This window comes from Emericellopsis atlantica (assembly GCF_019669845.1).
Source record: "Emericellopsis atlantica unplaced genomic scaffold F5Z01scaffold_3, whole genome shotgun sequence".
In the NCBI taxonomy this organism is placed as follows: domain Eukaryota; kingdom Fungi; phylum Ascomycota; class Sordariomycetes; order Hypocreales; family Bionectriaceae; genus Emericellopsis; species Emericellopsis atlantica.
Window position 1 is genome coordinate 980249 of NW_025764705.1, and position 24407 is coordinate 1004655.

General features: G+C 55.4%; 11 protein-coding genes across 11 annotated transcripts; 7 read left to right on the forward strand and 4 right to left on the reverse strand.

Annotated features, from left to right (window-relative positions):
- Positions 1-3310: 3310 nt before the first annotated feature.
- Positions 3311-6256, forward strand: F5Z01DRAFT_679398 (fungal-specific transcription factor domain-containing protein; the record flags this gene model as incomplete). The annotated part of the gene is made up of 4 exons (XM_046265521.1): positions 3311-4024; positions 4085-5675; positions 5697-6203; positions 6249-6256. The coding sequence occupies 4 exons, from the start codon at positions 3311-3313 to the stop codon at positions 6254-6256; spliced, it is 2820 nt and encodes a 939-aa protein (XP_046122107.1).
- A 256-nt stretch (positions 6257-6512) lies between these two features.
- On the forward strand, positions 6513-7312 carry F5Z01DRAFT_670839 (NADP-dependent L-serine/L-allo-threonine dehydrogenase ydfG; the record flags this gene model as incomplete). The annotated part of the gene is made up of 2 exons (XM_046264612.1): positions 6513-6859; positions 6898-7312. 2 exons carry the CDS (start codon positions 6513-6515, stop codon positions 7310-7312), a joined length of 762 nt encoding a protein of 253 aa, XP_046122108.1.
- A 541-nt stretch (positions 7313-7853) lies between these two features.
- On the reverse strand, positions 7854-8982 carry F5Z01DRAFT_670840 (uncharacterized protein; the record flags this gene model as incomplete). Its single annotated transcript, XM_046264613.1, has 2 exons — positions 7854-8473; positions 8565-8982. 2 exons carry the CDS (start codon positions 8980-8982, stop codon positions 7854-7856), a joined length of 1038 nt encoding a protein of 345 aa, XP_046122109.1.
- Positions 8983-9245: 263 nt separating this feature from the next.
- On the reverse strand, positions 9246-12543 carry F5Z01DRAFT_323601 (uncharacterized protein). Its single transcript, XM_046259037.1, has one exon. The coding sequence runs from the start codon at positions 12203-12205 to the stop codon at positions 9401-9403; it is 2805 nt and encodes a 934-aa protein (XP_046122110.1). The 5' UTR covers positions 12206-12543; the 3' UTR covers positions 9246-9400.
- A 106-nt stretch (positions 12544-12649) lies between these two features.
- On the forward strand, positions 12650-12972 carry F5Z01DRAFT_670842 (40S ribosomal protein S21; the record flags this gene model as incomplete). The annotated part of the gene is made up of 2 exons (XM_046264614.1): positions 12650-12681; positions 12738-12972. The coding sequence occupies 2 exons, from the start codon at positions 12650-12652 to the stop codon at positions 12970-12972; spliced, it is 267 nt and encodes an 88-aa protein (XP_046122111.1).
- A 474-nt stretch (positions 12973-13446) lies between these two features.
- On the reverse strand, positions 13447-15366 carry F5Z01DRAFT_615768 (DNA photolyase, FAD-binding/Cryptochrome; the record flags this gene model as incomplete). The annotated part of the gene is made up of 2 exons (XM_046260876.1): positions 13447-13993; positions 14042-15366. 2 exons carry the CDS (start codon positions 15364-15366, stop codon positions 13447-13449), a joined length of 1872 nt encoding a protein of 623 aa, XP_046122112.1.
- Positions 15367-16038: 672 nt separating this feature from the next.
- On the reverse strand, positions 16039-16558 carry F5Z01DRAFT_615407 (Endoribonuclease L-PSP/chorismate mutase-like protein; the record flags this gene model as incomplete). The annotated part of the gene is made up of 3 exons (XM_046260864.1): positions 16039-16108; positions 16178-16335; positions 16397-16558. 3 exons carry the CDS (start codon positions 16556-16558, stop codon positions 16039-16041), a joined length of 390 nt encoding a protein of 129 aa, XP_046122113.1.
- A 763-nt stretch (positions 16559-17321) lies between these two features.
- F5Z01DRAFT_679401 (uncharacterized protein) lies at positions 17322-18437 on the forward strand (the record flags this gene model as incomplete). The annotated part of the gene is made up of 1 exon (XM_046265522.1): positions 17322-18437. One exon carries the CDS (start codon positions 17322-17324, stop codon positions 18435-18437), a length of 1116 nt encoding a protein of 371 aa, XP_046122114.1.
- A 607-nt stretch (positions 18438-19044) lies between these two features.
- F5Z01DRAFT_670846 (uncharacterized protein) lies at positions 19045-19362 on the forward strand (the record flags this gene model as incomplete). Its single annotated transcript, XM_046264615.1, has 1 exon — positions 19045-19362. The coding sequence occupies one exon, from the start codon at positions 19045-19047 to the stop codon at positions 19360-19362; it is 318 nt and encodes a 105-aa protein (XP_046122115.1).
- An 822-nt stretch (positions 19363-20184) lies between these two features.
- F5Z01DRAFT_679404 (chaperonin 10-like protein) lies at positions 20185-21457 on the forward strand (the record flags this gene model as incomplete). Its single annotated transcript, XM_046265523.1, has 5 exons — positions 20185-20308; positions 20361-20523; positions 20576-20760; positions 20823-21196; positions 21260-21457. 5 exons carry the CDS (start codon positions 20185-20187, stop codon positions 21455-21457), a joined length of 1044 nt encoding a protein of 347 aa, XP_046122116.1.
- An 858-nt stretch (positions 21458-22315) lies between these two features.
- F5Z01DRAFT_670848 (XRCC4-like factor-domain-containing protein) lies at positions 22316-23926 on the forward strand (the record flags this gene model as incomplete). The annotated part of the gene is made up of 1 exon (XM_046264616.1): positions 22316-23926. The coding sequence occupies one exon, from the start codon at positions 22316-22318 to the stop codon at positions 23924-23926; it is 1611 nt and encodes a 536-aa protein (XP_046122117.1).
- Positions 23927-24407: the final 481 nt, after the last annotated feature.

Genomic DNA, 24407 nt, shown 5'->3' on the forward strand with positions numbered 1-24407 from the left:
TATACTTAGAAGGCCCAGGTCATCACGGCTGCGAACTTGGCACTACATGTACACTGGTTGTGGCGAACATGTCAGGCTGTGACGTATCCGGCATTCTTGAATAACTCAACAGTCTCGGTCTGATCGAAGCGGACATACATCGTCCCGCATGGCTATATCTCGACATAATCCCATTGTATACAGCAACACACAACTACCACGTGGTCACGCGTAAGGTAAGTCCATCCAACCGTGGGGGAAGTTCATGAATCCCGTTTCGGAGGGTCACCGTTGACAGTCGTAGTTGAATGGCCGTTGACTTGCGATTGCTGAGTGTCGTTGGATGCTGGGGTCGGCGCATCGTTTGTTGTTGCTGAGTCTTGTGTCCTGTTACTCGTACTGAACCTAAATTCAACCCCCCTCCCTGCGGGCCAAGGATCTTCCGTGCTACTCATGTACTGGCCCATCTGGTAACTGCTCATGATCAGCAGCTATCACGTCTTGACTCTGATAACGTACGTTCCTGGCGGGTCATCGTTGCCGCTTCGAGGAGACATGGTGAGTGTTTGCCTAAGTAGACAGATACGTATATGCTTCAGGGGTACAGGCTGTTGTCCTCGCAGTTTGCTGCTGTGTCGTACAGTCGGGTTTCTGAATTAACTCGGTGAAAGCAACGAGTCTTTTATACCTATTTGGGATATGGCTCCCCTGTCAGAGAGTTGCGCCATGACGTCTTGGCCACCACGAGACTTAGACCGGTCAGTGTCGTGTAGGTGGACATTCTGATATGAACTGCACTGCCGAGACACGCATTGTGGTGGCGTGGGAGCATCGACTTAGACCTCGTCAGAGTCCTTGTTCGCATGCGCCATGCAGCAGACTATGGCGTGGAACATGCGAGCTGAGGTGGGTTTTCCCCTTGGCCCGGCACGCTCATCTACAGCAACCCAAAGCGCGCCAGGTCATCCGACCATCCCCGGTCCCATGCCATCATGTGATGCAATTGGGTTGACTCCAATTATCCGGTCTAGTGGTGGCTTTTGTCCATGCAAAGACACAGCTGCTGCAGCCAACAACCACAAACTGACCAATTCCGTCCCGCGTCCAGACCTATGTTGCATTGCATGCTGCCAACGTGGCCAGTGAGGGACATTTTGACCATCGAAATCCCAAAATGCGGCTCTGCGAGACCAATGATTGCGCCGTATTGCGCCTAGCAAGTCATACTGGCACTTCGGACAGGCTTCAAGGTCTGGAGAAGCCGATCATTTCATTTACCAGCCGCGCAAGTCGCAGCGTTGCAGCGCGCAACTCCAGGTCGAATTGTGGAAGAGGGTGTTGTGCTTCAGTCGAGGATTGGGGGAGATATGGCAGTCGGAGTTACGGTGCTGTCTTGGTATGTCAATATCGCCACAGCAAGGCAGGAGCCAAGTGATGCGATCCACGCTCTCTTCTTCTCGGCGTGGGATCAATGACGCCAAGGGCGGAAACGTTCGAAGTTATGTCAAGAGTAATGTTCCAGTCGATCTTCGTCGACAAGGGCAGGGTCATACGACTGAACCTGTTGAGCTGGCATGTATGCATAGCATGGGGCCAAGGGCGGCAATTGTATATCGCTCGGTGCGCACTTCGCGCATAGTTTCGTATAGTCCAAAAGAACACGCCGTACGTTTCATGAGGAAGTGCTGCAATGCGAATCTTAGCATCTAATGACCACCATACAGAAATGCGCTCATGCAGGCTCGTATCTGAGCAATGATATGACCATCTCTCAGGCCAGGTATGGTGTGTTATCAAGGAAGGGCCTATAGTGATTTCACAGTGCCACAACTAATAGCATGTGAGACTAGGGCGCGTTAATGTTGTAGGAAAACATATATAACAAACGCCTGGTCGTCTTGGGCTCACTATCATACGCGTGCAGAGACGCGTACAACACTGACCACAAAGACAACTGAGGTTGGGTGAAAGTGCAATTCCGGCGCCGGGCGACTTGGAACGGAGCCGTGCCCCACCGGTCACTCGGCCCCACCCCGGGACCGGTCGGCGATATGTGCTCGCTGTGCATGGCGCCAACTGACTGGGGCGTGTTCTTTGCTGAATGCTGCCATACATCTCTCTCCGATACTTTAGTATCCGCCATTCATAATAGGCTTGATCGTGAAGTGAGCGTGCCACCGGCGACGCCGGGCAACTAATCTTACATAGCGCTCAGGCTCGGTCAGTGGTGGGGCCTTCCTCGAAGACCAGTGGGGATCCGGTCGTAGAGCCTACCCTACGTCGATCAGAAGCGAGCAATAGAACGTCAAGAACATGCGCTATAGAGATAGTAATTCCTTCACAGAACTACGCGAGGGAATTGTTAGGACCGTCATCTTCAAATTTAAGCAGTTCATCACGACTCATAGTGTTGGCGGCGTATGGATTAAACAGTGGTTAAAATTTAAAATTTCGCAACGATCTGCCAAAAAGTGATATTGGACCTATTTACACCGGGGTTTGGGCACAATACCACGACTGGTACGGAGTATACATGATTGTACTACAAATTTAGCAGGTAAATCACGCCTGGCTACAATTGGCAGTAATTCTGTTGTTCTTCACATGACTTTCAGACTTTTAGGCAACGGGTCGCCTTGAGCTATTTATGCCATGATTGGCAATTTATTCCCCCCGCCCTCCGAACGCATGCATGTGAAAGAGTGCCGTTAAGACAGCGCCTTGAGCAAGAGCGAAGCCTACCAACATGGTGACGGTATCCAGGGGTGATTCTCCGAGACTTGATTCGCTAATAGTATTCCATTGGTTTGCCTATCTGTAACAAAGCGTCAGTTGAAACGCTTGCTTACTTACTATTTGTCACTACGTACTACGTATACCAAGTACAGAAGTACCTTACCTAGTTAAGGTTAGGGCTAAGTACTTAATAATAGCAGTCAGCACGGGTGCGTCATGCCGTCCGGAGCCAACCGCCTGCAGATTCCTTCACGGCACAGTCACGATTCTGTCCTGCGCCATGTTTCCGCCTTTTCCGTCTATCAACCCGCCCTGACTTGAGCATGACTGCATGCTCATCTGTCCCCCTCGCGTATCGCCGAATACACCGGGTGCCGTAGTTTGATATGCCGCACTCGTAGATCGAGGCTCTGCTGCATAGCGACGTCCGTATTTCCTTCTCCCGCGCCCGCGCGCCTACCGCCACACAGGTCGTTACTCAGATCTGATCCAAGTCGACCGAGACTCCAGTCGCCCGCGATTCAAGCAGTCAAGGGCGTCGACTGCGCTGGACCAGACACAGCTGCGCCACACCGAACCGACCGATCTCGCCGCAATGAGCTTCCAGCACGCGACGCCGTCCGTGTCCACGGGCGACACCAACCCCTCCAACGGCACCCCTCAGCCCCAAAACACCATCGCCAACCTGCCAGGGGGCCGACAGTCTGGAAATGTGACAGTCTATCAGACCTCGGGTCCCGACGCCTACACGGATCCCATTCCTGCATCCGACGGCTCCGGCCCAGCGCTCAACCCACGATCCTGCGTCACCTGTCGAAGGCGGAAGGTACGCTGCGACAAGCAGATGCCGTGCTCCAACTGTCGAAGAGCACTGATTCCCTGCGTCTTCCCGGCCCCTGGACGTGCGCCGCGACAGCCCAAGCCCAGGGACCCGAATGCAGCGCCAAGGTCAACAACAAGCCAGCGTGAGGTCGAGCTTACAAAGCGACTTAGGAAGCTGGAAGGGATCGTCGAGGAGTTGAGTGGGCAGATCGAGGTCGAGTCAGGGAGCAAGGGGCCCTCTTCTGCAGGCTCGCCCAATTCCCCAGGCCATCCGCCCCTAAGGCGGTCCACAGGCTCCGGCTCCATGTCGACTCCTGCCGCGATGGTCTCAAACACCGGCGGTCCTGAAGGTGATAACTACATCGAGCACAGCGTCAATGGTCCGAAAAAAGACATCTCCCATCGTCTTGGCCGTCTGGTCCTGAACGATCACAAGGGGAATACACGATATGTGTCCAACCTCTTTTGGTCCAAGCTGAACGACGAGGTGAGTCATACGACGAGAAATGAATAGTTTGACTGCCTGAGATGACTGACATGGGCATAGCTTGACAGTTTGCGCAAAGACACTGTACGCTTATCGGATGGCGATGCCGATGAAACAGATTATGAGGATACCCCCGACTACTCGCCCGACGGCACTCAAGGACACCTTACCAGTGATGATCATCAAGCGTTCATATTTGGCTACAAGGCGGCAGACGTGGACCTACTTACATGCCACCCCCCAGCATCTCATGCACCTCAACTGTGGGCGACGTATCAAGATCGGGTCGAGCCGCTTCTCAAGATTCTCCACGTACCCACAATGGACGAGATCATGAAGGTGGCGCGCCAGACACCCGAACGCCTCTCGCGGGCCCACGAAGCACTGGTCTTTGCCGTCTACTTCAGTGCCGTCGTGGCGATGGAGCCAGGCGAGCTGCTCGCTGAATTCAATGCTGACAAGGAGACCCTCTTGCGCCAATACCGCTTCGCATTGGAGGTGGCGCTCGCCAGGGCCAACTTCTTGTTCACCTCGGAGCTTGCTGTGCTCCAAGCCTTTACGCTCTTTCTCATTGTGGTGAGATCTGTGGATGATAGCCGCTTCTGCTGGACACTGACCGGCTTGGCCATCCGGATCGCCCAGGGCATGGGCATTCACAGAGATGGGTCACAATTCGACATGACACCATTTGAGACAGAGATGCGTCGGCGCGTTTGGTGGGCCATCCTAGTGCTCGACCTTCGCTCAGCCGAAGAAGTCGGCTCGGACTTGGTCGTCACCGAGAATGCATTCGACACCAAGATGCCCACAAGCATCAACGATGTAGACATCTGTCCCGAGACGAAGGACATGCCTAGGGCCCGCCAAGGGCGGTCTGACACGGCCGTGGCTCTTGGTCGATATGAAGTCCTACTGATATCGAGACGGTTCATCGGTGAACTGCCCATCAAGGCCACCCATATCAACCTTGCCGAGAAGGAGCGAATTCTCGTGGAAGCGTACGAGCGCGTCGAGCAGCGTTTCGTCAACCGGTTCATGGACCAGAACGACCCACTATGGTTCCTGGCCTCCATGATTGCGAGGATCATTGTCTCCAAAATGTGTCTGAATCTCTATCAAACCACAGTCTTCCCTGGAAACGACAGCGCTGTCAGCAGTGTGCCGGACCAAGACACGATCCGTGACCGCGTCTTCATTGCAGCCATTGAGGTGGTGGAAATTGGCAACAGACTTCTCTCAGACGAGAGGTGCAGGCGGTACCGCTGGCTTTTCGCGACCTACACCAATTGGCATGCAATCGCCTTCAACCTGATCGAACTCGGTCGCCGACCGTGGTCCGCACTGCTCGAGCGGTCGTGGGAGGCTGTGCGGATGAACGACCTAGACCCCGTGGAGTTGGCCAAGCACAGCGGCCATGCAGTCATCTTCCTGCCCCTGCGCAAGCTGTTCTTCCGCGCCCGCCGGCACCGCGAAGCAGAATTGTTGCGACTTCGGTCGGACCCGGAAGCAGCGCGTCTCCTTGACTTGGCCGAGCGCACAAACCCAGCAACAGCCCGTTTTGGTCCCACCCCTGGCAACGAGAGCAGGATGGACGAGGTCCGACTCAGGTGGTGGGACTTGGTTACTGTTCGGCCAAATATCGCACAGACCAGTCACACGACAAACACATCAGTGATAGGTATGCCCTTGGCGCGGCACGCGAACAATCCGATGGGCATGTCGATGGCATCCCAAGCGTCTGGAGCGCCTGACCATCAAAATGTAGCAGCGATGGAACTGCTTGACGATATCATGGCCCAGCCCAACCCGAACCTTGCTACGCTCTGGGCATTGGGAGAAGACTGCTCGCAGGGAAACAAACTAAGCTTCTCCAGCGCCACAGGCACACCACAGCAGCACGCTATGCAAACGGGGGAAAGCGCCCTGCGGCGGCAAGCCATGGCGCTGCAGGCTCGAGCTGCGTCGCAGGGCCTGGGTGTATCGCAGGACCAATACCCCCCGCAAAACATGTGGGACGAAGCTTGGGATGCACTAGGACCGTATCAGCCGTCGCTTGTTGATCAAGGCATCGGGCCCAATGAGGACCTGGACATGCTGGATGGCGACTTTGACTGGACCGAATGGACGAGCACACTTGCGACGTACGACATGGGCGGGATGCAAGGTCACCCAGGACAAGGTCCAGTGGCATCCCACGGACCGCTGTAGCACCACTTTTGGCGAGATGTATAGACGGCTGGATACGTTGAATGAAGCCATGTACGTTATGTGTAAATGCGATATGGAGTAAACAAACCAGACAACAATAGCATAATGTCTACCTTAGTTGGAGTATCGGCTATTACGTCCTTTGTCCACGAGCGGGGGGTGTCGTCATAGTAAGACTTCCACGACTCACGATGGAGTTAGGAGGTCATATCATTCATTCACAGCACGTCCGAGACAACCACAAGATTGGACATATTGGTCACATTCCAGTGCAGTAACCATGGACAAACTCGAAAACAGGAACATTCTTATTACCGGAGCCTCCATGGGCATCGGCGCGGCCATCGCTCGCCATCTCGCCGCCTTTTCGCCCAATCTCATCCTGCTCTCACGATCACAGACAAAGCTCGACGCCTTGTCTTCGTCCCTCCGCTGCAAGACCCTCACCTACGCCGTCGATGTGCAAGACTACGCCGCTGTCAGCGACGCTGTTGCATCAGCCGTGAAGGAGCTGGGCACCATTGACGTCCTCATCAACAACGCAGGGCTGGCATTGGGAGCGCCAAGCCCATTCCCCAATCTCACGATTGAGCAAGTCACGCAGATGAACGGGACCAATGTCAATGGGTACATGTTTGCCGCCCATGCCGTTCTCAACGCGGGAGGAATGTACGAGAGGCCAAGCGCGGGACCATTCTCAACGTCACGTCTACCACGGCACTTGAGGTCCCGCCGTTCCCCGGCGAGTCAGTCTACCACGCCAACAAGGCACTGCAGGAGGGCTTCACCAACGCGCTGCGCGTCGAGCTGACCGGCACCGATATCCGTGTCCTCGCCCTCCGACCAGGGGTGGTGGACACGCACTTCCACCGGCAGAGAGTTGGCTACGATGAGCAGATGCATGACGAGTTTGTCGAGGGGTATGAGCCCTTGGTGCCCGAGGATCTGGGCCCTGCCGTGGAGTACATGCTCAAGAGCCCGGCGGGGGTGAGCGTCAAGGCCGTGGACGTGGTGCCCAGCGCGCAGAGGAGCCTGGCCAGCTTTGACAGGACGTGGAACGACAGGAATGACAAGAGGTGAGACAGGAATGTGCGTGTCTGGGGCGGGGGGATATATACAGCTAGAGAGAACCCACGTTCCGCCATGCCGTTGTCCGTGATGTGCTGCATCCATACACGCATATACACACACCACGCGGTCCGTACCTTTTACGCACCGTTGTTCTAGCTCTCAACATCATGATGGTCCAACTCCCCGTTTTGGCTCTCGCCCTGGGCTTGGCTAGCTCAGTGATGGCCCTGCCAGACCCGCGAACCCTCAATGATATTGTCGCGAGGCAGAATGCACCCGTCTGCCGTCCGCCGTGCGAACCGGACGAAGAATGCGGACCGTACACCGACAGCCATGGCAACACGAGGGACCTTTGCTATCCAGCAGGCTATAATGGTGAAGGAAAGGACTAAAAGCAGCCTACAGGATCTGGCGGATGAGATGGATGAAAGGGTGGGCCACTTTCTGACTGACTGGCGTGGGTTGACTTATCTGTTGGACATCTATCGACATCGAGGCGTCCGTCTGTCTATAACTGCCAAATGTACATAAGCACGTCTTCTCGACTCGATTAGAGCTTACTCTCTCTCTGTGCCTTGAACTCTTTCTCTTCCCGCAAGGCCTCCTCGCGCCTTTTTATTTCCACCTCCGTAGGCCCGCCCTTGGCAAACCGCACATAGACCACATGTTCCCAGTCACCACCTCGCCCAGAGCCCTTCAATTCCGGGCCCGGCTTGTCGAGTCCCAGGACGATACGTCCATCGCTCTCCCGTATGAACAGATTATGCGGGCTCATGACTTTGTCTCCCCAGGCGATTTGGCTGGTCGCATGCTCCCGTGCCCTCGGCGAGTCCCCCGTGGGCACCCTATGGATGTAGTCCAGCAACGCCTGTCGCTGGCGTGTCGACGTCTCCAGGTCCGTGGCCGTGTCGGAGATGAACCGCGTTAGATGCCATGCGAGGTAGGCCTGGGGTGGGAACATGATGATCTCCTTCCTTTGCTGCCTGGCGAGGAACTCCTGGGCGGGGGCAAAGGTCGCCGCTGTGTGCTCGACGCCGTCATCTGGGGTCGGCACGAGCATCTCGGACGGCAGTGAGGAGGCAAGTGGGAGCAGATACAGGTACATTTGTGTGGTGAAGCGCTTGGGCACGTTGGTTGGCGTGATCCATCGTGTCCACGGTACCAAGCCATCTGCCTCTGGGTCAGCACATGCGTGATTTCTCACATCATTAATTCGACCGCCTGAGGATTCAGGAAGCTTGAGGAAGAGAGGGAGACTCACCTGTGTCAAGTGTGCCTCCTATCGAGTCCACCCAGTCGGTGAACCGGATCTGGTTCCCGTGGATCCTCTTCCGAGCACCCTCCCTCTCGTCAGCTTGCACCTCCACGAGCCCATCCCCATTCTTCTTCTTGGCCAGCAGGATGCCCGTCTCCTCAAACGTCTCGCGAATCGCGCCAATGCGATACGCTAACCCATCTCTGTGTCGGCCCTCACTGCCTTCTTCTGGGATGTCACCGTCATGGTACGGGTCAAGGTTGCCGCCGGGGAACACATGAGCCGAGGCAAAGGACGTTGATGTCTTGACGCGGTGAAGAAGCAGCACTTGGTTGTGAGGCGAGAGAAGAACTACGCTGGACGAAGGACGTGGCGACATGACCTTCTTGGCTGTGGATGTGGACGATGCAGAGCGGCGAGGCATGGCAGCGGAGGTGGACGGTGCTGAGCGCGCGGGCGATGCTGCTCTCAATCGGATGATGAATGAGGTGCGACTGAGCAACGCTGGCCGCCAGCGCGTGCTCAAAGACATGGCTACGGTAGCGGAAATCCGGGGTACATCTGAGCGTATGATGAACCGAGCCGATGTATTGGTCTGCCTGTCTGGTTCTGGTGGCACGTCCGATCCCGTTGCGGGGGGGCCGACGCGTTGTGCCGAGGTCCTGGGTCCACCACCACAAAGACCCCTGGTTAAAACACATTCTCTCAACCCAATCTTTGACGAGAAATGTGACGATTGGAGAATGAATTATGATGATGATAGTGTAGTGGTCATAAGTCGTAATCTGTTGCTACAGAAAAACATTGTGTGGTATCCCAAAATCGAGGTGCCTGCTCACGCCTCATAACCTCTTCCTCTCCTTGCCGCGCAGGTTGACCTTCCAGAGGCAACATATACTCCTTGACTCGCACCATTTCTTGACCTCTGCGGGGCTGACCTCACCGTCGTGCCCTATCTTGCCCAACTGTCCGGTATTGAGCCACAAGGTCAACTCCTCTATAATAATGGGATCGTAGAGGAGTATCTTCTCGTACCACGATGGGAAATCTGGATCGGTGGACCGAGGGGCGGACGTCACAGCTCTGGCGATGCTTCCAAAGAGTGCCTCTTCGCTGTCATCGGGGGCAATAGCCAAGCTAACGTCTCCCTCGCCGTCGACTGTGGAGGCGGACACGTCAATGTCGCGTGGCGGGGAATCAGCTTGCACCGGTGATGGCGATGGCGAAGATGACTGTGAAGGTGACGACGAAGTCAGGTTCTCCTCGCCGTCCGACTCGGAATCTGGAATCTCAACGATCTGTTTCGCAGGCTGCTTCTTCTGTGCAGGCGAGGTAGCCTTCCCCGCTGTGTGAGGTGCCCTGACTACCCTTTGCGGGCTCTTTCGTGGTTTTGACAATGCTGCCTTGGCAGGACTTGATGCATCTTTCCTTGGGCGTCCTCGCGGCCTTTTGGGCGACTCGACGGCTTGCGCCGACGGTGGAGGGTCCTGGGACTCGCTTGCGCTGACGCTTATTTTCCTCGGCCTCCCTCGAGGCTTGGCAGGGCTGGTGGCACCTTGTGATGCGCCCCTCGACGCGAGTGGCTCGCCGACTTGTCTGGAAGTCGAGAAGCAGTGTGAGCCCGACGGAGTAGCGGATGCCTGGCTCTTCCAGCACTGATCCAGCAAGGCAATCATGTCTGGTCTCTTATCCAGTGTTTTGAAGCCATAGCTCTTGACAGTCTGTGCCAGCCGGACGTCCGAGTATCGCTCGAATCGTGGGCGAACCTGCTGCGGGACTGACAGGCATTGCTCGGTGGACGGATGCAGTTGCGGTAGAGATGGCTCAATCGAGGACAATTGTGTAGTGGTGGCCGTCTCCTCCTTGCGTCTTTGCATGTCAGAGCTGATCGATAGTTGGCTACTTGAGAACGATGAATCGTCGCTGATGATTTCCACGGGCTGCTTCTGTGTCATGTCATCTGTACGCTCTGTCGTTATCGCAACGTCAGCACCTTCATCCACAGCGCTGTCCGATGGTTGTCGCCTCTCGACCGGGTTGTCTGCTTGGACATAACCAAACGGATCATCATCGTCTGCCGGTTCGCGCAATGCCAAGGTGCTGTCGTCGGCCATATCAACGAGCAGCGAGTGGAAGAGCTGGCCGTCAGCGTCGCGGTGACCGGAGCGCCAAAGTTTGGGTCGCTCAAGAGATTCTATAGGATCACTCTTGAACGGATCGCTCATGTTGTCAAGCTCAAGTTGGGTCGAGTTTTTGATCGCTTGTTGAATGTCTCTTAACGTCGAAGGCGACTGCTCTCTCGCCAACTGGCTCGATGTACCGAATAGAAAATCTTGCTTGGACACCTCTTTTAACGCCGTCTCTGGCGATAGCAGAAGACGCCTCGGTAGCTCAGCCTTCTTCTTTGGTGCCTTGGCGGGCTTCTTTCGTTGTTTGCCGTTGCCCTTGGCGTCGCTCGCTGCCCCGCGCTTTACCGTGCCGTCGGGGCTGTCAAAGAGATCCATTATCGTTGCAGAGGGTGGTTCTTGTGCAGCCGGGTCAGGCTGTCTGTAGGCTGCGGTGGCCAGATCGGTTATCGTGCGTGCCTTTTTCTTCGGCGCACTCTGCTTCGCCGGCGACTTCTCCCTGGTAGGTGATTTCTCCTGTCGACTGTTGTTCTTCATTTGCACCAGTTCAACTAGCTTCCGCTTTTTCATGAAGCTCGAGTGCTCTTCGGACACGGTGATGGCATCCCTGTCCATCTCTTCGTCGCAGCCATAGTTCCGCACCATGGTGTTGAAGTCAGCTCGATTAATTCCAGCGGCCGAAGAGCTGACCTCCTGAACCAACGAGACGTCCGACGGCCCCTCGACAATATCCGCCTGAGGCTTTGGCGGTGTCCAGTCAAGTCTGCGTTCTGCTGCACGTTCTATAGACGGAAAGTGCTCCGCCTCGGCCTCGACTTTCGGGGGGTCCGCCGGAGACGTCTCCTTGCTCTGAAAATGGCCGCTCATAGTGCCCGTTTGTTTCCTCGACCTCTTTGCGCGGGATTTTGCCGTTGCTGTCTTGGCGGCCACCAAGTTGTCAACTATTGGGTCATGCGCGAGGACATCCTCTGGGGCAACCAGCGAAGTGCCCGCCGCAGCAGCATCACCGGCCTCATCCTTTGCTCCGTCACGGCCGGTGTGTTTTGCTGGAGGGCTGGCGACATATTTCCTCCACGGCTCTTCTCGAGATGGCGACCCAGTTGACACGGACGGCCTAGCCTTTGCTACAGATTCTGGGCCTACTTTCTTCCCTTTCGCAGCGGCTGCGGTGGTGGTGGTGGCCTTCTTTGGTCTTACTGCAGCCTTCGCGCGTGGTTTGCGTGGCTTTTTTTCTGAAGGCCCAGGTGGTGGTGGCGGTGGTGGTTCTATCTCAATCACCGACGCATCTGGGTCCTCATTCCTCCCTGCGGCAAGTGCGGCCTCCCAATGGTCCCGCGCACTCGTGAAAGATGTCACGACTCCCTCAGGGATCGGGGTAGCCTTACTGCCACTTTTGATGGGAGGTCGGGATGAAGCTTGAGATACGAGTTCGCGCAACGATGGTAGGTCGTCTGGGGAGGAAGGTTCACGTCGCGATGGCGCCCGAAGTGGTGACGAGAGAAATACATCGGGAGAGGTCATTGCGCTGATCGTCGTCAGCCGAGTGCGCAGAGCGCATCTCGGACTCGTGTAGCGCAGCAGTCGAGTTATCGTGTCGGTCGGTCTGTCATCAGCAGGGCGTCGGCTGTTCTGGCCGGGGTTGCGACCGTCATTGACGTCTCAACTGGAGCTGCCCTTGAACATCGAGGAATGGGTTGGTCCTGCACTTCAAGCTATCCACTTGGTGGGGCTCAGCTCGGCCGACCGTCACGGTGGCAGCGGCACGGGTCGCGCGAGACTGCCGCGCAATCACGTGGGCTAAGTCACCTGACCGCACAAAGCCCTCGCGGCCCCACGAAATTGCGCTGGACCACACCAAATTCAGTCACAGCGAACTTTTCGAACATTCCACCCCAGCGCTGCCAAATCCACCCCCAAACGACACGTTCAACCTAATCCTCACCAACTCCCCCCAAATCCGACAACATGGAGAACGACCGCGGCGAGATTGTGGACCTGTGAGGATGGCCATTGTCGAGGAAGATGGAGCGAGAGTACTGACAATTTGCGACAGCTACGTCCCCCGCAAGTGCAGCGCCACCAACCGCATCATCAAGGCCAAGGACCACGGCTCCGTCCAGATCAACATTGCCAAGGTCGACGAGAACGGCCGCGCCATCACCGGCGAGAACCACACCTACGCTCTCTGTGGCTTCATCCGCGCCATGGGTGAGTCCGACGACTCGATGAACCGCCTCGCGCAACGGGACGGCCTCCTCAAGAACGTCTGGAGCGGGCAGAGGATCTAAGCGACCAAAAAGCAATGAGGGAGGAAGAGTTGGGGCGGCGGGGCGGAAACGATTTCACGACCACGCCGTTGACGAAATGAGATTCTGGGGAGTCGGTTATGGAAACGTATTCCCGGAGGAACAGGTGGCAATAGAGTTGGCTTGCATCTAGCATTTCCAATTCAGGGCGTTCGGCTCGATTTCAAAACCACAAGCTCTTTCCACGTCCGCTGCGATATCGTAACGATTCATGGGCACCCGGCGAGCAAAGGCCCCTCGGACAGCCAGTCCCTCTGGGGGTTGATCGGTGGTCGAGGGGTCTGGGACTACTTTGATAGTCTCCGAGCCGCAGATTGACGGTGGCCTGCAAAAAGCCGTGGCGGTCAAGTTCCTAGCCATGGTACAGATACGGGTCACACAAATCCTCGGCGCTCGCTCAAACTGATTATGTGAATGGAACAGATTCTCGCTTAACCACTAGCTACACGTGTGCCACTACTTCTCAACAGCCAGACCTTCCTTGTACGCGCTCAGGGCCCTCTCACGAACGTTCTTGTGCTCTACAATCGGTTCGGGATATCCATTCTTCTTGGCGATGCCGCCAGCGCCCCGGCCGTAGGGCTCATGGATAGCCTTCCCCTTCACATCCTTCAGCTCTGGCAGCCACTTGCGAATGTACTCCCCATCCGGATCGAATTTCTCGCTCTGCAAGAGGGGATTGAAGATGCGGAAGTATGGCTGGGGGTCGACACCGACACTGGCACTGAAACCCCAGCCGCCATTGTTACTCGCGAAATCGCCATCAATCAGGTGCTCCATAAAGTACCGCTCGCCCATGCGCCAATCGATCAAGAGGTCTTTGGCCAGAAATGATGCCACGATCATGCGGCAGCGATTATGCATGTACCCAATGTGATTGAGCTGGCGCATCGCCGCGTCGACAATGGGGAAGCCGGTCTTGCCTTCACACCACGCTTTGAAGTGGGCCTGGTCGTACGACCATTGAATGTTGGAGTACTCCGGCTTGTACGGCTTGTTCATGCTGACTGACGTTAGTGGGTATATCCTGGGAGACAGAATCAGACCTTACCAGACGTGAGGTGCGGTGGCTAGCACATGTTTGTAGAAGTCTCTCCACGCAACCTCGCTGATCCAAGTTGCGATGCCCTCATTGCCCCCGTTCAGCTTCTTCGTCTTGTTGCGGTCCCGCGCCGTCCTAACGGCCGTCCTCGCGCTCAGAGTGCCGGCCGCCAGGTGCACCGATATATTCGACACGCCATTGCCGGCTGGGATGTTCCTCCCGGCTGCGTATCCCGAGATCTTTTCTTCGCAGAACTTGTCTAACCTCTTGAGGGCTTCATGCTCACCACAAGGCCAGAACGAGCGATACCGCTTCTTTTCCTCGTCGTCGAGTGACTTGTTCTCGGGCAGGTCTGGTATGGGACAGTCAAAGAGCTTCGCGAACTGCTTGCGAGCAACATCTGGATTCTTGCTTGGGGGATCGAATAACTCCAAAAGATCGAGGTTCTCGTGGATGTGTGCGACCCAAGCCCTGAACCAAGGCGAGTACACGGCGTACTGCTTGCCAGAGCCACTCGTGAGCTCTCCAGGAGGAACAATGCAGGTATCGTGGACCACCTCAAAAGCTTTCCCGTTCTCGGAGAGATCGCGCACCAGGTGCGTCTCGCGACGTAGCTCATCCACCTCGTACTCCATATTGGCGTATAAATGGTTGGCGCCCCATTCCTCGAGCAGCTCTAGGATCCGATCCGGGATCTTCTTGCGCTGCTCCACCGTCTCGACATGGAGCGGAATGTCGAGCTTGGCAAGATCGGCCTTGAGTACCTCGAGGGTTCTGAGCATAAAGTCAACCCTAGGGGGCGAGCGCAGATGCGCCTCGTAGTCTTGTGGGCTAACGAGGTACATGCCAATCAAGGGGACGCCAGCCTCTTTGGCCTTTTCGCTTGCGAGCGCCAGCGCTTTGTTGTCTGTATGCCTCAGGTCCATCTTGAACCAGTGAACCACGGCATTCTTCACCTTGACGCCCCTCCGCTCGTCCGCCGTCTCCTCCAGGGCAGCCTGAAGATCCTCGATAGGGCGCGGAATGTCTCCAGTGGTGTATGCGCGAGCGCGCTGGTTGCTCATCTCAGGAGGGTAGTACTTTCGGATGACGATCCCGTTTCTCTCGGCCTCGTCGGCCATTGGGTGATACTGGCGCGAGCCATTGGCCTTTGAGCTCTTGGTCTCCGTCTTGGCCTTCTTGCTGTCGATTGCATCTGGCTGTGGAGAGGATGCAGCCTTGCGCTTCGCAGGCGCTTTACGAGGAGCCATCGTGGCGTAGAAGCTGGTTGTGGTGGATTGGCGCAAAACGCAAGAAATTGGCTTGAACAAGACGCGTGCTCGCAAAGCGATCATTTTACAGCCACGTTTTGGCGTCCATTGTCGCGTTTCTTTTTAATTCCTGCCTTCAATGCCTGGCGGCTGGCCCGTGTCCAGTCGTGAGTCCATGACGTCTTCGGCGCGGCTCTAGGGGCCCTAGGCTCTAGCCTAGCCTCTAGCCAGGGAGGGAATGGTCCCAGAGGAAAAGGCGCCAAAGCTGCAACCTTACTGACAACCAAACACGTGATTTGTAGCGATAATCAAAACAAACTCTGGAGATGGTAGATTCGGTTCGCGACGACATTTTGAGATCCCCGGGCGTGTTCATTGTCTCCCCCTGCAGCTTTTTCTCTCTCTTTTAGCTGGAAGCCCAGCACAGATTTGTTCTTGTTTCGCTGCTTAAGGAGAGAATTTGGGTGTGCGACTGTGCCCGCGTTCTACGACAGGATTGGAACCCAGACTCGAATGCATTACAAGCAACGAAGATATCTCGCAATGGAGCTGGAATCGAAATCAATATTTTGAAGATTAGGACCCCAGAATAACTGTGTCGTGGCCGTCGTCTGCCCTCAAACCTCAAGTAGCCAGCCACCTATCCCTTGCGGTAGAGTCGCGCAGGACCATAAGAGCTTCTATGAGATCTGTTGTTGGGCGAGGGCTGAGGCCAAAGGCGCGCGCCCTGCAACACCACCACCACCGATGTTGCAATCAGGGGAAAACCGCAGAACACTCAATCTCGACGTCCGTGTTGTAAGGCAGAGTCTTCACAGCAACGCAGCTATGATATCTCTGGTCAGTTTCATTCCACGGTAGAGCTGAACGTTTGGCCTGGGCCAGATAGACTCACGTTCTGCAAGGCTTGACGTCGCCCCAGTATTGCATGTACACCTCATTCATGGCGGCAAAGTCGTCCATGTTGGACAGGAACACATTCACTTTGACGGCATGTTCGAGACTTGTACCGGCAGACTCCAGTATGGCAGAGAGGTTCTGTATAATGTCATGCTGTGGCATGTCAGTTGCTCAAGTTCCATCAGCCAAAACGCATCCGAAAAGCACAACGTACGGTGTGGGCCTTCACATCACCCTCCTTGATCTTCATGGTGTCCTTGTCAAGCGCCACCACACCCGAGCAGAAGACCATGCCATTCGCGACAATGGCTTGATTGTAGATGCCCGGGAGGGCCTTGGGCGCATTGGCCGTGTTGACTGCAGTTTTGTTTGCCATGGTGCTCGTGTGTCGAATCGAATGTGAGACTGATCATCCTCACGAACTTGGAGTCATGGCTGGCAGGGGTCGTTTTATGACCACGAGTCCACGACTGGTCGTAGCATCAACTGTCGGCACTTCGTGCATCTTACGTAACTATACCTATTACCAAGCAGTGTCCATCAAATATTTCCTTTTACCGTAACGGCTGGCCACGGCAAAGCATTGCAGGACTAGAAGACTTGAGTGCATGGGGCAGAGTGGTATGAGACTTGGGAAGCTAGGCGTTGCTAGCTCCGGCTCTTCTCTTCAGAAGTGCGCAATTACTGACAGAGATGGCTACTAGCCGCGTGGATAAGAGATTATCCTCCGACATCGGAGCCCAACGGCGGTTCAAACTTCACACTTCAAAGTGACACAACGAAAACATCCACCTCACCTTTGCTAAAGCCTGAGGTGCAGTTAAGCCTTGAGACTCCAATCACTTGTGCTTCTCCACTTGCTACTACAGGCGCAATTGCGGTCCTGTATCACAGATGACCCAAGCTTCTGTCCCCTCCCTCGGCTGCAGGAGGGAGTGAATGTTGATGATCCGCCCGGCCATCTTACATCGTGGGACTTCACGGGCCGCAATTCGTGTGGGGCATTTCTCCGTCAAGGTTGCAGAGTGATTGCTCATACATGTATCCTTTGCAACCTTCGACAGAAGCAGCGTCAAGTACTTGCACGCACATCACGCACACTTGGACAACTGGCTTGCCATCAACCACAGAAGCCCATCATGAGCAACCGTCAGGAACACGAAGGCGGCGCCTCGACACTTGACTTTGTCACGGTCGATGTCTTCACCACGCAAAGGTATCATGGCAACCCTCTTGCTGTTGTGCTAGTTCCTGCGGCTCTGAGCGAACGACTGCCAAAGGAAGCAAAGCAACGCATTGCGCGTGAGTTCAACCTCTCGGAGACGGTCTTTCTGTATGTGCCCGACTCTGCGTCGACCACCAGCATGTCTGTCGACGGACAGAAACCCCCCTGCCGGGCCGACATCTTCACCACGGAGACAGAGTTGCCCTTCGCAGGCCACCCGAGCATTGGCACCGCCCACCTTATCATGAACCACTTGCGCTGGGACACCAACGCCCTGCAGCTCAAGGCCGGCATCTTTCCCATCAGCCGACTCCCAGGAAGCGATGCGCAGTCGGATTCGCCCGACCCGGTCCAGATCACTGTCGCTCACGACCTGCACATCCATTCGCGGACATTGGCAGACGTCTTGCAGAGTCAGGTCGAGCATTTGGGCAGCCCCTCGCGGCAGAGAGCACACGACGCAATTGCCGCTTCGCTGAGCTCGGACGAGACCGTTCGCGAAGCGGAGTTGAAGGCGCCTGCCGTGAGCATCGTCAAGGGCATGACAGCTCTGCTGGTGAAATTGCCCAGTCTCGAACACCTGTCTCGTGTATCGACAGCTTCTCGCTTGCATTTCGACGAGGCTGTTCAAAGCCTTCTACTCGATGCGGGACCATGGGGAAGCAGCTTCTGTTACCGCTACTACTACGTCCCTATGGACGGAAGCGACAGAGAAGCGGAAAGCGATGGCAGGAATGTAGACACGGATCGCAAGTCGGTCGAGCATATAAGGGCGCGTATGGTCGAGCTAGCATCCGAGGACCCAGCTACAGGTTCTGCAGCCGTTACTCTGGGGGCTTACTTAGCCATGCAGGAACAGGCTGTCAGAGACATGACCAGGTTCGAGATCACCCAGGGGGTAGAGATGGGGAGGAAGAGCGATATTGTGGTCGAAGTCAAGTCGAAATTGGAGAACGGCCTGGCCAACATCGAGGAGATATCGCTCGGGGGCAGTGCCGTTGTTGTGATGACTGGTGCTGTCCAACTCTGAGATGGAGCCAATGGAACACTGTTTCATTTCACAGGACGTCTTAATCAAGATGAATGGTTTCATGATTCTTTTGCAAACTCGAAATACACACGTGCTGCTGCAGCCCGTTCATCGCACCAGCATTGATGTGTACGCAGCACATGTTCACGATAGTTACGTCCTCCATTGATTCTGAATCCAGAGGTCCATCTCGAAAGGCGTTTCCACAAGCGCTTTCTTGCTCCCATCCAGGGCCACCTGCTCCCTCCATGGGGCCTGGGATCCACGACATCGTCGTGCAGGGCTCCGAGAGTCTCGATTCACGCACCTTGGCATGTCATTACAGTCGAGCCAAGCAATGAATTTCCTTGACACAGACTTTTCTCCTCTTCTCATTGAGCCGATGAAATCCGTATTCAATTATTAAGCTTAAGCATTACTAATTGACGTTGCGCTCTCGGCCCTCAAGCAGCACCGAGACCGGAGGTGCATCTCCAATTCAACTGCAGCAAGTCTCCGGCACTCAACATGTATTAAGCGTCAAGTCTTTCGTGACGCTGGTACGTCGGAAAGCGCCATACCCCAACACAAAGCAGAGATCCAGTTCAAACATCAAATACCAGCAAACATGGTCGCCTACGTTGTGTGTCAAATGTCGGTCCACGACCCAACCACGTATCGAAAATACACCGACTTGACGCCTGCGGTTGTGAAACGGCATGGTGGTCGATTCCTCACACGTGGCGATCCCATCTCGACCCTCGAGGGCGAGGCGTTCAAAGATCGCATGGTCATCCTGGAGTTCCCGAGCGAAGAAGCAGTTCAAGCATGGTACAAGGACCCCGACTACGTCGCGGCCATGAAGTTCCGCCACGCAGCGTCCGTGGGCAGCATGATAGTTCAGGAGGGTCGGGGAAACACTGAGAATCCCGAGCCTAACGTCTGATTTTACAGACAGGCCGTTTGTTATGGGAACTGGAACATGAAGGCATCTTGGAACCACATTACGAGCAGACATATATGAGAGCCAAATATCAAAGGATTCCAGATATAGTGATCGCACATCTTGCCTCTGCCAGCTGCGTACCAAAGCAGAACATTGGCCATAGTTCACTGGGCTAATGTTGGGTTTGCATCTTGAACCGTATATGAGTGGACATGAACCATCCTGTCATATGTAATTACTGAGCTCCAGGACATGAATAGCACATTAGTAGAGAAGTGCATGGCAACCTGTCGTATCGCCAACGCTACTAGCAAGTACTCAACTCCACGCAGGAAACTACATGTAAGTACGCAATAAACATGAAGACAGCAGCTCGGCTAGTCCCGGCTTAGACGTTCGAGGTGGCACTTCAATGGGCCATGAATTACAAGCCCGTGAACACGAAAGTGGAAAAACACAAATCGTTGCGACCGACGCGTATCGGTCTGTTCCTTTCCACTTGCAGCCTGCAAGACGGTCCGAGATCGGTCTCGATCTATTTTGATCTGCAAGGCAACTTTGACCTCAACTGGAGCCCTAGGATTGATAAGCGACACGTCTGAGCTCGTCGCATTACGTAGGGTCTCTAGGCGGCACGAAATCAACCTCCAGAGTGGACATAAGAAGGCACTTATGAGCCCCTTGAGATATGGGCAGATGCGCATAGGAGCCTGCCGTATATTTAGCAGGGCTTCATTTACCTTCCCGCCACGCTTCAGAAATTCCTACATTCGCCCTGCGAACCCAGTTGCGAACACAATGACTTCCTCCGGCAGTGCCGCCATGACCGCTACCGCGGTTACGCAACAACAGAGCGACTTGGTCCTCGCTCAGGTTGACCTCCCTGAGTTGCAGGCCCACCAAGTCTACGTCAAGGTGGAACTGGCTGCTTTCAATCCCACCGACAGTATGTCTCTCGTCAGTATACTGCAACAACGCATCAGCTCAACTCATCATAGGACTCGCGTTCGATCTCCAAGCGTTCGGGGATGGGGCAGTACTGGGCTGTGACTTTGTTGGTACCGTGACGCATACTCATCCCAGCGTCGAAAAGCTGCAAGTCGGTGACAGAATCGCCGCTCTGGTTTGGGGAGGTGAAATCAAGGGACTTGGAGCGTACTCGTGAGTGTTGTCCGTCACTGAGCCCCCCTGACATCCGTACTGACATCTGCAGAACACACTGCATCGCTGATGAAAGGCTGTCTTTCAAAGTGCCTGCTAGCATTGGACACCACGAGGCCTGTGCCATTCCGCTCGCGATGAACACTGCCTATCTGGCTCTTTTTTCCAATACAGCGTTGAATCTTACGCGCGACACTCCTGGCTCTGGGAGACCCATCCTCGTATGGGGTGGAAGTTGTATGGCGGCCTCCATTCCAATATCTATCAATGTACTGTGATGCTGACGACTTTTACAATAGCCATTGTTGGATATTGCGCCATTCAACTAGCCAAGCTCCACGGCTACACTGTGGCAACGACGTGCAGTCCCCAAAATTTTGATTTCGTTCGGAGTGCGGGAGCGACTCACGTCTTTGACTACAGAGATCCTGAAGTCGCAGCCAAGATCCAGAGCACGCTTCCCACACTTGGCCATGTCTTTGACACGATTGGCTCAGTTGACTCTTCCTCGACTGCGGCCTCTGCCTTGAACGGAGGCAAAGGGGCTCTCTGCACAGTGAGGCCGGGCAAGACTAATACCCAGGATGTGCCAAAGAGCGTCACAGTCACAGACGTGTTTGTGTTCACAGCATTCCCAACGCCTCACACCTATCGCGGCACTGCGCATTGGCCGGTGAGTCCTGCTGCCCTGACCTAGCTTCCACCTTCTTTGGATTTGACTCTGATACCGCTCCAGGTGATGATGGAGAACCACCAACTCAGCGCCGAGCTGTACAGCGAACTTCCGAAACTGCTCTCAGAGGGTCTAATCAAGCCTCCCCGTGTCAAGACGATTGGGAAGCTCAGCCCAACCGCAGTACTGGAGGCAATGCGACTCAATCGCGCAGGGAGTGTTTCGGCCGAGAAACTGTGCTTTGAGGTCCCCGATCAATGATGGTTCGCTTCATGTTCTTTGAGCAGTGCAAAAGATGGAATGCATCTTGGACAAACAAGATTTGAAGATTGGTCGGCTGGCGCTAGTGCCATATTAGGCTAGCGCGGCAGCACACGCCTGCTCGAAGCCTGACGGACAGCAGGCAGGTCAGTCTACGAATTCTGACAATAGACGTGGTAGCGAGCTCTGAAATAATTCAGACTATGCCCAGCTCAACTCCTTGATATGATTGTATCACGCGTGGAGCTGGAGTCCCGGCGACAAAACTGGTCTTCCTGTGACCCTGCAACGTCGACGTCAACGTCAGCTGACTTTCCACGTCACGCCTGCCAGAGCCCAGACGCGGTGGCTGCCTTAACTCATCTTGACGACTCACTCCCACTATCCTCCATTGCACTTGCACAACAACCTCAAAGGACGACATTTATCGTCCGAGACATCTGTCTGACCTCGTTGCGAGACTGGTGCTCTTGCAAGTGACGCTGTGTGTCGCGAATACACACGGACGGGACCTCGCGTGTCTCGTACTAAAAGCACGCCCATAGGTCGTGGCTTTCGCACAAAGGCTCGTGCCGCATCGACAGCACCACGTGGTATCCGCAGATGCACAGCGCACCAGCATCCATTGTCAGGGATCCTCCGTCATCTGAGTTGTGAGTCCTGACACCTGGCAATCCCAGGCATCGTGGAAAGAGCAAAGGCCTGAGGCAGCGGTGAGCGTCGCACAGTGCTGGCTGGTGCGGGTCGCGACGCGAGCTGCTTTGACAACTCGATGGTCATAGCGTCCGGACCAGGAAATCTCGCGTGAGAACAGTTCATGCCAACTGCCAGAGCCGGGCCCAGCGCTCATCACCGACCATGACTGCAAGTGCAATGTGGCAACCGCTACCTCTGTCAGGTCGCTCTGACCTGCCGGTGCTACTTGCATCATTCGAGACGGGGACGACAGCGTACACTTTGCGTGTCACAGACCTGGCCAACCTGTGGATCGATAAGCTCGACAGGAAGGCCATCTGTATGAGAGCGTGGTCTGAAGAAGCGCCAATCGATCCTAGCGAAACCTCGGAGAACATGGCAAGGCTACTCGAGATTCTGAGGGCAGCAATCAGTCCTGTGCATACCGAGGACGCCAAGGCAACGTTGAGCCTCGCCGCAGACGACGAGGCCCTGATTCTCAAGGCGCACTGCCCTATACCAGGGCTGCAGCCCCTGAAATGGCCCTTCAAATTGTCCAAAGCTCCGCCTTCAGAGCTTGCCACCTCTTTTGTACTGCCTCTTATACAGGCTCAACATTCCCGCGACCGTGCGATAGAGTCTCTGGTGTCCAAGATTGCACAGAAGGATGCAGTGCTCACGAAACTGTCGGACAAGCTTGAAGCAACCGGCACAGGTCTCGAACACGTCTTTCACACCTTGTCTGGGAAGAAAAAGGTCAGCAGAGCTACTGCAGAATCCAAAGTCAAGGGTCTCGCACCGTTTGATCTTGGTGCATGGGAGAGCGAGTTGCACAAAGACGAGTCGCCCGAGAACATCCAAACGCTGGTGCAGGATGTGTTCGCACAGCACACTCGGTACACGTCGCTCAACTTGGATAGCTCTCCAAAGCTGGACAGCTGGTGGCTGGATTTGAGAGGGACTGTGCAGTTGCCGCAGCGTACAACGCCCTCTGTCCCGGAACAGAGCAGACTGAGAAGACCTGCTTTGACAGATCCGCCTGAGCCCGAGGAAAACAGTGCCGACGACGATGGGTTTCAGGTGCAGGCTACGCCTCCTCATCTTGCCACCTCGGCATCCAGGAGGATCGATCAAGGCGCGGGGGCAGTTGAAGACGACGCATCAACTGCTAGCGAAGGTGAAGATGACTCTGGTCGCGTCAGAAGGCCAAGTACGCCTGTATCAAGATCACCAAAGGCCAAAGCTATGGTGGCTGGACCGCGTCTAGGCGCAATAGGGAAAAGACCCCAGGCAAGAGCTGATCGTTCACCAAGTGGTGCTACAAAGACAACGGCAACTCTGGCTGGACAAGATACAGCGGCCTCCGACACAGCATCCGACGCTAGCGGTAAAGATGGCGAGAGCGCCAGAGCCACCTCCCCACCTTCACAACGGCCAACGCAAAGAACCCCAGTCAAGCCCCGTTTGGGACACATCGTTGGTGGTACGAAAAAGGCCACGCCTGGGCAACCTGCTACTGAAGACGAGTTGGGGCATGTCGATAAACAACCAGGCGACAGAGCTCCCTCGGGCCGACTAAAGCTTGGCATGATCGGCAAGGGTAAGGGTGCAGAAGCTACGGCAAAAGCAAACAGTACATCACCGGGTGAACGAGGCCGAACCGAAGCAAAGGAAGTCGATTCTGCCCACAGGGAAACTTCTACGGAGAGGGCTGATAGACGGCGAGAGGAACTCAAGCGAGAGCTTGAAAGAAAAGCAGCGGCTGGGCCTGTCAAGAAGAGGCGCAAATTTTAACCAGGCTCGTGTCACTTGGCAACAATTGGCCTGGGAGTCGTCTCCCAAGATCACCGATGACACAGCCCCCTTGAGAGAAGGCAGCAGCTGCTGCTGCAGGGCATATTGGATTTCATTAGTCGATGCAGTTGCAATTGGTACGCATTGATTCGGTCCGCCTTCCGTCATTGACGTGCACTCGTTCCTCACCAGGCAAACATATGAAGCCGTCAGATGCAGATTGTATGAGTGAACCCACTGAAAGGGGCGTCTTGTCTGGCGTGTGACATACAACGTATTGTTGTCTCATCTGCAAGGGTGGTAATCTCTAGGCATCGATCGACCTAGTCAAGCCTCGAGGGCATGCACCCGAGCTTGCCAAAGAAGGGCCCGCCGCCAAGAAAGATACACGTCACATGCATCAAGGTCTATGTGGTTCTGTAAACCTGTCCAGGACCTCAGGTGGCCAGGGTCAGGGCAAGGGATAGTGCAGATGCAAACT

Excerpts from the sequence above, each read along its gene's own strand:
- F5Z01DRAFT_323601 (XM_046259037.1), bottom strand. The coding sequence starts at position 12,205 with ATGACCTCTCCCGATGTATTTCTCTCGTCACCACTTCGGGCGCCATCG.